A 12,357-nucleotide genomic window follows, 5' to 3' on the forward strand; every position below is an offset into this window, starting at 1 on the left:
CAAGAAAGTTGTGAAGATGACAAGCGCCTTAGATGTCCTTTCCAAAAACTAAAAAAAATTCATTCCAAAAACAAAAATTCTCTTTACTTTTTGAACACACCTCGTAAAAGGTAATTAAAATGGTAATGACTTACCAAGACCAGCTTTCTCTGTATCGTGAACAGGTATATTAAACGTTAACGTTTCACGTTGTCTCCATGGGTATACATAATTTTCATCCGTTGACTGACTATTGTTATTATTATTACTACTACTATTATTATTATTATTAGAATTATTATCACTATGCCTGACCTGATTATGTACCTGGAATAACAAAGATAACAAATTTAATTATTATAATTCATTTCATACTACTCGTGAAAAATTCCATTACAGAATAGAACAAACTTAATATACAAATTAATCTGGTCTCATTTTGATACATACAGAGAGTTATTTTCCTACCAACAATGTTATCTCAGAGAAAAGTAAGGCTACAGTCCAATTTGAAAAATAAGTGTACTTTCTCGTGTATCAAAAATGACTATTTCAATGAATAAAACATTATGTACTTAGATGGTTCAAATATTATTGAGTATTAATATTAAATATTGCTAAAATATAAAAAATATTAATGTAGTACAAGTTTTGTGGATATTAAAATTGTTTGGTTTGATTCCTAATCCATACTTTTCTCGTTTTTTTATTATTATTATTGATACATTATTACCAAATTCAGGAACAAAACATAAATTATAAAGAGCAGACCGTATAAATATGATCCTTGCTTTTGGACATCTGTAGGCAAATGTAGACAAAATAATTCACTCAAAATTTAATTCATGAAAAAATTAAACATTTGACATGAAAAAGATAAGTTTCGCTTCTAATCAATGTAAATATTGAAATGAGAGTGCATTTTTCATAACACTGTCATTTGTAGCCAGCCACCTATGTCTGCGGATCATAATTCTTGCAATCTGCAATAATACAAAACCAAACATTTTGGTATTGGAAAATTTACAATGCATATATATATATACAGGATGTCCCATATAAAACGCAACCCATCACTCGTCCATGAAATTTCAAAAGTCAAGCTTACACCCCTACTCGTTACTGAAATGGACTCGTCCAACATCTGAACATCCCGGCGACGCAGTAGAACACTACCGATAGTAACAACAATGCAAATCATAACGTTCAGTGTATTGCTGGAGACAAATGGTGTTTTCGCTAGATGAACGTGTTTTCATCGTTGAGTCATACTTCAGTACGAAATCAGCGGTTGCAGTGCAAGATTTGGTTCACCATAAGCACCCAGATAAACCGGCTCCTAACAAAACATCAGTATTAAGGTTAGTCGCAAAATTTAGAGAGACCGGTTCTGTTAATAACAAGGAACACAAAAGATCTGCGTCGATGTTGAATACAGATACAGTCACTGAAATCAAAGACCGATTACTTGCCTCGCCAAAGAAATCGATCGGACATTTGTGTACTGAAATTAATTTGTCTAAATCGACTGTTCATCGGGCGACCAAACAATTGCAATTACGACCTTATCACATTCAAACGGTTCATCGACTTCTTCAGCCCAACAAAGAAAAACGGCTACAATATTGTCAACGGTTCCGTCGATTTCTGCGTGAGGGAATTAACGTTATGGATTCGTTATTTTTCACAGATGAAGCACGGTTTCAGTTGGATGGCTATGTAAACGGCCAAAACAGTAGAATTTGTAGTGCTGAAAATCCCCATGTTTATCATTAAAAACAATTACACCCGCAGAAGTTGGGCGTATGGTGCGCGATATCGCGGAACAAAATAATCGGTCCTATTTTTTTCGAGTACACCATTAATGCAGAACGATATCAGGATATTTTATTTCGGTTCATCGTACTCTTGGAAGAGGAAGACAGATGCAGCTGGCTACAACATGATGTTGCGACATCGCACTACGCAGGTTCAACTTCTGATTTCGTCGAGGAATTCTTTGGTAATCGTGTTATCGGTTGAGGCTTGTGGCCACCAAGATCTCCAGATTTGAGAGCGGCAAATTTTTTTCTACAGGGTTACCTCAAAGAAAAAGCCTACGGCAACAAACCACAAACACTTGAACGATTGAAAGTCAATATTGAACAAGCTGTATTAAATATCCAGCCACAAACTTTGAAAAAAGTTGCAAGAAACGCTGTAAAAATAATTGAAGGTTGTATTCAAGAAGATGGCGGCCACTTCCAACAATTACTCTAAATGTAATGTAATGGATGGTAATAATAAAAATTACATTTACATTTACAAATGCCTTTTTATTATTTCAATACCTACCAATATAAGGTTGGGTTGCGTTTTATATGGGACACTTGTGTATATATATATATATATATATATATATATACACATAAATGCAGCTAGTCTGGTTTGCAGTGTAGGGCTTGTTTATGTATATGTATCTTAACACTTTAAAAAGCTTAGATGTAAGTTGAACATTATGTAGATTTTGTGAAAATTTTATTTCACTTTATTTTTTCTTTTATATACTAAATTTTTACTTTTTTTTTATTTCTATAAGATTGGTAACTGAAAGGTTTAAAATTAAGAAGATACTGAAAATGTATGTATTACACAACCAACCAACCAACACACACACACACACACACACACACACATACAAATAGAAAAAACAAAAATTGAAACATACCTGGTTATGTGTTGAACTACCACTACTGTTGCTTGACATACTATTATTATTATTATTACTATTATTAACAGATTTATTACTATCATTATCAGTCTTAATTGTTTTAAATGATGTTGGTATTTTATTACTAGAACTATTACTATTATTATTCACAACTGCAGAAGTACTAGTAGCATCCTATAACAAAGTTAAAAATAAAAAATAATTAAAACAAAAAATTAAACCATACATACTAAAAGGAACAAATAAAAGAAAGCTATTCAAATAAATTGTAAAACTGGTTTATATTCAAGAATTATTTAACATCAAGAAGGCTATTTAGATTGTTAAACAATCATCAACAACAGACAATGAGTAAAATATACATATAAGAAAAAAGAAATATAAGTCACTGTACATATGTATGTTATTTCCACATCTCCTCCTAAACCCCAGGACCGATTTCAAACAAACTTGGGATAATTATTACTTAATAACTGAGCAAAAATAATGTGGGTGTTAGAAATCACTACCGCAACTGCTGCAGAAGGGGTCAGGGGTGAAAACCGTAGAACAGCCATAATAAATATATGATACCCGGCTCAGTCACTGAGTATACGAGGTGTTTTCAAAAAGTAACGAGAATTTTGAAATTTCGCGGGTTGTATTAAGCTGATTTTTGGGCTTTTTTTGTTATTGTATTGGTAAAAATGTCTGAAAAGTATCTGTATATTTTTAGCAATATTGGATATTTATTCTGTTGTCAGCTTTCAAAAGGATAACACATGTTTTGGTATGATTGGCAATTTTTAATTTGTATAAATAATGGATCAGAAAATTTGTTTTAAATTTTGCTATAAAAATGGAATAAAGTGTAGCTATGTTTTAAAAATGTTAAATATTGCTTTTGGTGAGTCTGCTATGAGTAAAGCAAGGGTTTACGAGTTGTATAAGCATTTCCAAGAAGGTCATGAAGATGTTGAGAGCTCCAGACGCCCCAGCACATCAACAGCTGATGAAAACGTGGAAAAAGTGAAAGAAATGATTATGAATGATCATTGAATCACAATCAGAGAAGTCGCTGATGATGTTGGGATATCAACTGGCTCATGCCATGAAATTTTTCAGATGTTTTGGGTATGAAACGTACGACAGCAAAATTAGTTCCAAAATTGTTGAATTTCGAACAAAAACAGCAGCGAATGGAAGTTGCTCAAGAGTTACTAAATGAAGTCAACAACTATGCAGAACTACTGAAACGTGTCGTAAAAGGTGATGAAACAAGGGTTTACGGATACGATATCGAAACTAAGGCTCAATCGTCCCATCGGAGACATTCTGGATCACGAAAACTGAAAAAAGCTCAACAAGTATGGTCGAATGTGAAGGTTATGCTCACAGTGTTCTTCGATTTTAATGGCATAGTGCATTATGAGTTCTTGCTACAAGGTCAAACGATGAATAAGGAGTATTACCTACAAGTTCAACGCTATTCGTGTGAAGCAATCCGAAAAAACACCCGGATTTGTGGCGAAACAATTCATGGCTTTTGTACCACGATAATGCATCTGCTCACACTTAATTGCTTGTTCATCAATTTTTAGCCAAAAACAACAATGTAATGATACCCCAGCTGCCATATTCACCGGACATGACTTCGTGTGACTTTTTTCTATTCCCGCAAATAAAGAGAACCTTAAAGGGCATTAATTTTACAAGTATAGATGAAATTAAAAGTGAATAGCTGAAAGAGCTAAACACTATTCCAAAAATCGATTTCCAGAAGTGTTTCGGGAATTGTAAAAAGCGCTGGCTGGCATAAGTATATAATATCTAATGGAGACTATTTTGAAGGGGATAACATTAATGTAGACAAATAAATAAAATTCTTTCCAAAAAACAAAAATCCTCATTACTTTCTGAACACACTTCCTAGATCTATAAAATAGTAGACAACGGCGATTGAATATTCCCAAAGTTTTTAAACTAACTAGATACTCCTGGAATGCCACCTTCACCTCCAGCTTAAAATCAGTTCTGTCATTTTGCTGTTATGTAATTTGAACCCACCAAAAATTTACAGTGGTACCAGGCACAGTGTGAAAAGACTATTAATTAGCATCATAGAAGTTATAATATTAACAGGAAAAGAGAAAGGTCAGGGGTATGTTCATTCCTTAATGAACAGCCCATAATGAACTTTGGTCTAGTGTATTGTTTCTAAATAAAATTTGAGTTTTTCTAACTTTTCTTAGTTTTATTCAACTTATCTTAGACCATTTTATTCAAAAAATAAATTCTCTAAAAGTTTTACATGTTTATTACCCATTTAACAAAGTCATTGTATGTCACGCTTAAAAAAACAGGGTTTTTTACACAATGGTTTTCACCTCAAATTTCTTAAAAACTAAAGCAGATGTAGTTGTTCTGGAACCTATTTTATTCAATCTTTCATGTCAAAAATCATAAGATATCACTAATTATGCCCCTTATTATTATGTCCTTAAAATTTCTGTATAACAATTTATGAAAATTTCATTTCAACGGGAAGGTGAAATCCAAGCAAAATCTTTCACTAGCCATACCTTGCAAACAGAGCATTTTAGCACATATGTTTATATGAACTTTATCCATTGTTTTAATGAGTAGAGGTTATGAAAGTCCTAGGAAAACTTTGTGATACACATTTTATATAATCGCAATTGAATGAAAAAAAATTATTAATCAATATTTTTAGTACTCTTTCTAAATATCTAACTTTCCATGTAATTATAAGCAGTAAACATTCTTCTTTTAATATAAAATATTACAATCTACTGATAAAAGCCAAGATAACATATTTTAACCTAATTAAAAACACAGACTTAATAGAAATAAACAAAATATATTTATCAATGTTGCAACAAGATAAGATTATTCGTGTTGTCAGATGACAAAAAAAAAATAAAACAGAAATGGGAACTGTGATTAAAAGACAAGAATTAATTGGTAAAAAAGGATGTTTTATGTAAACCAATTCATGTAAATACAATTAAAAAAATTAATTAATTAATATATACTAATATATTTGATTAATCAATCGGTACGTGATTAATTAATAATTAAGTCATTATAATTTACAATTAAGTAATAATTTATACTTTAATTGACTTTCTTCAATCTAATGATTAGTTGGTAAATGTTTCATTTTAATTTATCAAAAACCACTCCCATCATTTCTCATACTGTCAGCATCTTTACAACCTTCTTCAAAAAGCTGAAACCAAATCTATCATCCAATCTATTATCCAGGTATCAGACCAAAATTAATTATTAATTAGTTAAACATTAAAATTTAAATAAATAAAAACGTATTAATTACCACAGATCTAGAATTGCTATTAATTGTTGTACCACCAACATCTTCTTGTCTTGATACAACAATTCTAACTTTACTACCAAGTGGTACATTACGTAACACAGCAACCGCTTCTGATTGGCTTTTACCTGTCAGTTCTATACCATCAACTGCTAATAATCTATCACCCGGTTTTAATCTACCATCTTCAACAGCTGCTCCCTAAAAAAAAATTTAATGAAAAACAACTATAAAAAAAATTAAATCAAATATTATAGAGTACATATTAAAAAAATTGAATTCTTTTAAAAATAATAATTCATACGAGCGATGTTCAATAATTAATGAGATAAAATGATGGAAAGAAAAAATTACATTCAACGACAATGAAACTTTTTAAGGGTCAAGTTGGCAATCTTGGGAACACATTTAATCAGCTGTTCGATCATAATTAATTTAAACATAACCTCTTTTGTTGATTTCAGAATATCAGCTCTGCTTGAAACATGTATGCGGGAAGACCAACATTCGGTAATATGATTCTTGCTATCAGGTGTGAAACCGGTGGAAATTCACACAAGAATGTTGAAACAGTATGGTGAAAAGTTTTTAAACTGCAGTAACGTGTTTGAGTGGGTAGAACAAATGTGATTGATCTCCATCGCTCTGGAAGACCATTTGAAGTTCTGACTACCGCGTGCTGCAAAATCGCATAAATAATCTTATTCGTGAAGACAAACTTTTCCAAACTGCTAGTTTGTGTGATGTTAGTGTTGAAACCAAACATTCAATCATTCATGATGTGTTGAATTATTACAAACTGTGTTCGAGATGGGTTCCAAGACGGTTGACTCAAGCCCATAAAGACACCCAGAATCGCATTTGTTTTGAGTTCAAAAAACGGTTTAAAGCAAAATATAACGGCGTTTCTAGATCGTATAGTAACCTGTGATAAAATGTGGATACACCATTTTGGGCCCGAATCCAAACAGCAAAGTCTTAAGTAGAAACATCCAGATTCGCCCACCAAAAAAATTCAAAACTCACGCGTTAGCCGGTAAAGTGATGTTGACGGTCTTCTGGAACTCGCAAGGTCCAATTTTTAGTGACTATTTAAAAGAACAACGTACAATGAACAATTTCGCTGGATACTATGTAGAAAAGTAATGTAAATTTCAATGTCACTGAATAAATAATTTTTTCTTTACATCAATTTGTCTTGTTAATTATTGAATGTCCCTTGTACATTAAGTTAACTAAGATCCTGCCTGCTGGATAAATGGTTTAGAGTTTAGTTGAATACTTCCACATGTCACAAAATTCCTGGAATATACAAGGTTGTTTTTTAAGGAACTTATATCTGTCATCAGATATCTCAAATTATTTTTTTACTAGATGATAAATTCACCAAATAAACTGAAAGAATCATGAGAATAAGTAATGAATGGGAATGACTAATGAAAATTCTGGAAAATATGAAAAATATTTGGATGAGATCAGGTGAAAGGATGTTCTAATCTGAGTACTTTTTTCTCATCGAGAGATTCTACGATGTACATTTAGAGTGCTCATTGGATGAACCAATATCTCATAAGCACTCTTAAAATATACAACAAATATGATACTAAACAGTGGCAATGTAAATCCAGGATTCTTTTCAGAGGTGAGACAATATAAGCTGCATCTTTCTCATGAAAGAACAATTAATTTCATTTAAATATTGTAAGTAAAAGAGTTATGAAGGAAAGAAGAATTTCCATTAAAATATCTAGTAATCTTGGCTGTCTGTTTAAAAATGTCTGTTTGCAAATAATCATTTGTCTGTTGTAGTCATCTGCTATGTTATGATGTCACAGGGAACAGTAGAATTAAATAAATGAATATTATTTAAAGTGTAAAAAATTAACTCGGTCCGGCTGCGTCTTGAACTCAATTGCCCGGTTGACTTGGTACCTGGTGTGTTAAGTCTCTTGGATACACCGGTCTGCTGACTGTACACGCGAAATTTGTTCTATGTAAGTTGTGAAATCACATTAGTTCAGTTAGTGCCGACTGTCGCCGCTAATACCGCCACACCCACGCAAATTAAATACGGTATGCAAATGCGTTTTAGTTAGAATCACTTAATTAAATAAACGAAAAAATATTATATTTAAATAATAAGATAAATATTTTATATTAAGTTGTGTAAGCCGTGAATCAGAAACAACCCACAGTTGCAGGACTTTCCTGGAACGCTGCCTTAGCTGCATGACGGCTATTATTATATTGCACTGATAACAAAATTATATAGATATTTTATACTATATCCAAAGTTTAGTTTTAAATAAATTTGAAATGTCCTGTTAAATAATACCATTTTGTAAAAGTGATTTACAGTAAAAAAAATGCTAGTATTAGGGAATAGCATAAAAAAATTCATTTAACAAATATTAATTTCTTTTTGTAAAAAAATATTATTAAAATGTAAATCGACTAAAAACTGCACTTTTAACGTTCATAATGGCTAGTTAGAAACCAGCATCAAAAATGCTACTGCAAAAAAATTAACCAATTTTGTTTAGATAAGATAGTAAAAATGTGTAACTTGCCTGCAGTTTTTATAATAAGTATGAAAATAAGTTTCTGCTAGCCTAATAAATTTCTGCTAAGATCACTATAGTTTCTATGTTGAATAGTATTTACATTTCTTAGCTTCATTCTTTTATTATATGTTGATATGTTTTGGAACCACTCCATTGTCAAAACTTATTGTACTAAAAGAATACAAAATCATATTATTATTAGTTATATTAAAGTACACTTATTGTATACAGAAACTTACTGCATTAGAATACAATAAGTTTTGACAATGGAGTAGTTTCTGAAATGTGATAACATATAATAAAAGAAAGGTAAACAATAGCCAACATAGAAAAAGAGAAGTTAACAAATATTTTGGAGTGAAAATTTTTTGCCGCATACATTATAAATAATCCTGTAAATTATAATTTATTAAATGATTATTTATAAAATTGTATATAAAAGAGCAAATTTCAATGAACTAACTGATTCAATTTAAATAAAATTCTAAAGAAAAGCCCAGTCATATAAGAAATTAAAATTAAAAGTAAAAATTACAAGGTACAAATTTTATACAAGGTGTAAGGAATACCACCATTACACACAGATGTAAATTAGACCAAAACTTGTCTATGATTTATATATTAGAAAAAATTTCTGTTTTGAATATAGTAATATCAGGTTTGCTCGGTTTTTTAACATTATGTCATAATAATAAAACTAATTTATAACTGATCCTATTAAGAAACATTACATAAGATAAAAAATTCCACTTTTTATCTAGCTAATAAACAAACAATAAAATGCCACTAAATGAAATCTATATATTAAAAAAAGAACATTTAATGACCGTTAAAAAAAACAGATTGAAATTCTATAAAACTATCTTTCAAAAAGACAACGTTCTTAAAACATATAAAAGAAAACATGATAGTAACATAATGTGATTATCAGTTGGAAGGGTTAAATAATTCCACATATAATATACTGAAAATCAAATTTAAAGAAATGATGTGTTTCACAATGAAGTTACGATAAATACTGGCGATCTGTTATTATAACGAATGTAGCCACTATGGCATAATGTAGTTTATTATAATTTAAAAGTTTAAATATGATTAAAAAAAAAATTAATATACCTTCGGTAGTATATTTTTAATATAAATCGGACAATTCCCACCAGCCGGATTATCCCTTGTTGTAATACTAAAGCCGAGTCCATGCGGTCCTTTTAACAACTCCAACTCCATTTTACGACCAATCTTCCTCGTATTTGCTGTTTGCAAAGAACCACTTGCTACTGGTAATTTTTTAGTCGGTGAAACAGTTGCAATACTACTACTGCTTCCCATTGCTACAAAAAAAAAATATATATATATATAATTTAGTATAAACTAAAAATTAAATGTTTCATAATTTTTTAACGTAAATGTTAATACTATCTGTTCTTGTCTCACACGGCTGTCATACATATCGATGAAAGTGTCTATTTCTAATATATTTGTATCAGGACAAGATTTATGTTAGTGTTGCAACGTTTAACTGAATCATATTTTTATTTGATAGATCTAGATGCATATTAAAAATACAGCCAGGCCCAGTATTGAACCCTTTAGCACTCCAGCTAAAACTGAGATAAATCAGGATCAACAGTTTGTTATACTTCTACATACTATCTAATAGCTACTAATTATGATATAAACTAATAATTAACTTTTTTTTTTCCTAAACCTTTCAATTTTTATATAATGATTTCAAAATTCTCTACATAAAGATTTCCTTACAATAAAACGAATGATACAACTTCTTTTCCTTCAAAATCCACTAAATCATTTCATTTTCTCTTTATAAGTAAATACACAATTTTTTTAAGGTGCTATCCAAAAGTACATGAAATCTGTGCCGCATAAGCTAACAAGCATTAGTACAACTAAACTCTGGTAGTAGTAATGTAATCCTTCATGAGGTATCTAGCGCCTTTGATTCTAAGTGGATATGCTGGTTGATGGCAACAGTTTTCCATTGTTACATTTGCTTATCATTGTGATACATTATTGTTTTAAAAGCATATATTGGTACAACAGCTGCACAAACATACAGAATAATAGTTCAAACATTTGGCAATGATACTTAAGGCCAGCTACATATGTATGATTGGTTTAAACGTTGTAAATATGGCTGAACATTTGTTGATGATGATGAAGATTTGGGATGACCATCTATCGACATTACACAGGAAAATGTCAATACTGTTTGAAATTTGACTGTGGGTAAACCACCGATGATATCAGCAACATCGTGGGATTATGCATATGTCAGTGGACTTTGTCACAAGAATTGAACATATGAAGGATTTCTATAAAATTCATACCACGACTACTCAGTGGCGAACAAAAACAGAATCATACAAATGTCTACAGTGAACTGAAATAACTGCTACAAACTGATTTAGATATTCTTTTTAAGGTCATCATGTAGCAAGGATGACATAAGCAAGAATGTATGGATAAAAGCAACAATCATCTTACTCGCTTTGCTTTCTCTTTTTTCAGAACCTCCATAAGGTATTACTTCAGATCATGAATGTAAATGAAATGTAGTAGTCTTATGCAGTCTCAGGTCGACCATTCCTGAGGTGTGTGGTTAATTGAAACCCAACCACCAAAGAACAATTGTATCTACAATCTAGTATTCAAATTTGCAAAAAAGTAACTTCCTTTACTAGGATTTGAACCTTAGAACTCTTGACTTCAAAATTAGCTGATTTGCGATGACAAGTTAACCACTAGAACTAGTTACTAAGTTAACCACTGGACTAGTTAGCCACTAGTCCAGTGGGCAACAATCATCTTACTGAAAGATCTCATCTTCACCTCAGCCAAAGAAACACCTGTCAAATCAAAAGCAACTTCTAATCCTTATTGATCTGTTTCTTTGATACTAACGGGATTATCTGTAAGAAGTTCATACATCTTTGTCAGACGATAATGGATAATGATTAATGGGAAGAAGATTCATTATGATTAATGGGAAAATGGGAAGCATAGTTATTGTCCTAAGGCAATAATGAGAAAAAAACATTCAGAAAATTGGCACAGGAATAACTGGAACCTTCATGAGAACAATGTAAGACCACATACAGTTTTAATTTTTCAGGAGATTCTGGTTCAGTTTCTGAAAGTTGTTTCTCATCCACCAATTTAGTCATTCAAGTTGGCTATTTGCGACTTATTTCTCTTTCCCAAGTTGAACAGATGAAGATTTAACACATTATACAAGATTCAAGTGGAACTCACTGACAAAAATGTTTTCAGGATACATTCCATTCATAGCAAAAGCATTGGGATTAGTGACTGAGCTCCCAAGGCCTTTACTTTGCTACTAATTTAAAGGTAACAGCTAGTAAGATGCAGGTATGATGTGACTATGTATAGCAATAAATTTCAAGAACTTTTGGGTAGCACCTTGTAATTTTTCATTTTCTGAATTCATTGCTGCTAATTTATTGTTTTCGTTCCAAGCTAATTTTTTTTATGATTAATTCGCCATATAAGCTCAAAGCTTGTGTGTTTGAATATGAAATTGAAATTATGTAGTGTATGAAGACTGTCACGACTGATCAGGATTTGAACCTAGGATCTCCGAATGAAAGGCAGAGATCCTACCACTCTGCTTCAAAGATCAGCAATTTGTTTTAATACATAGATATCAATATTTTAGATCAGCATTTCTTTTAATACATTACTTTTATTTATGATGATAAAAATATTAATAATAAACTATTTATATACAT

General features: G+C 31.1%; 1 protein-coding gene across 1 annotated transcript in view; it reads right to left on the bottom strand.

The window, feature by feature from the left end:
* baz (par-3 family cell polarity regulator) overlaps window positions 1-12,357 on the bottom strand; it is a 146,295-nt gene that overhangs the window by 78,225 nt on the left and 55,713 nt on the right. The window contains exons 9-12 of the mRNA XM_075381257.1: window positions 9,704-9,918; window positions 6,027-6,224; window positions 2,687-2,863; window positions 135-306 (exon numbers count right to left, since the gene is read on the bottom strand). Of these exons, the coding sequence (XP_075237372.1) occupies window positions 135-306; window positions 2,687-2,863; window positions 6,027-6,224; window positions 9,704-9,918 (762 nt within the window). The remainder of the gene's footprint in view (window positions 1-134; window positions 307-2,686; window positions 2,864-6,026; window positions 6,225-9,703; window positions 9,919-12,357) is intronic.

Source organism: Lycorma delicatula, chromosome 13 (genome assembly GCF_047948215.1).
Source record: "Lycorma delicatula isolate Av1 chromosome 13, ASM4794821v1, whole genome shotgun sequence".
Taxonomy (NCBI): domain Eukaryota; kingdom Metazoa; phylum Arthropoda; class Insecta; order Hemiptera; family Fulgoridae; genus Lycorma; species Lycorma delicatula.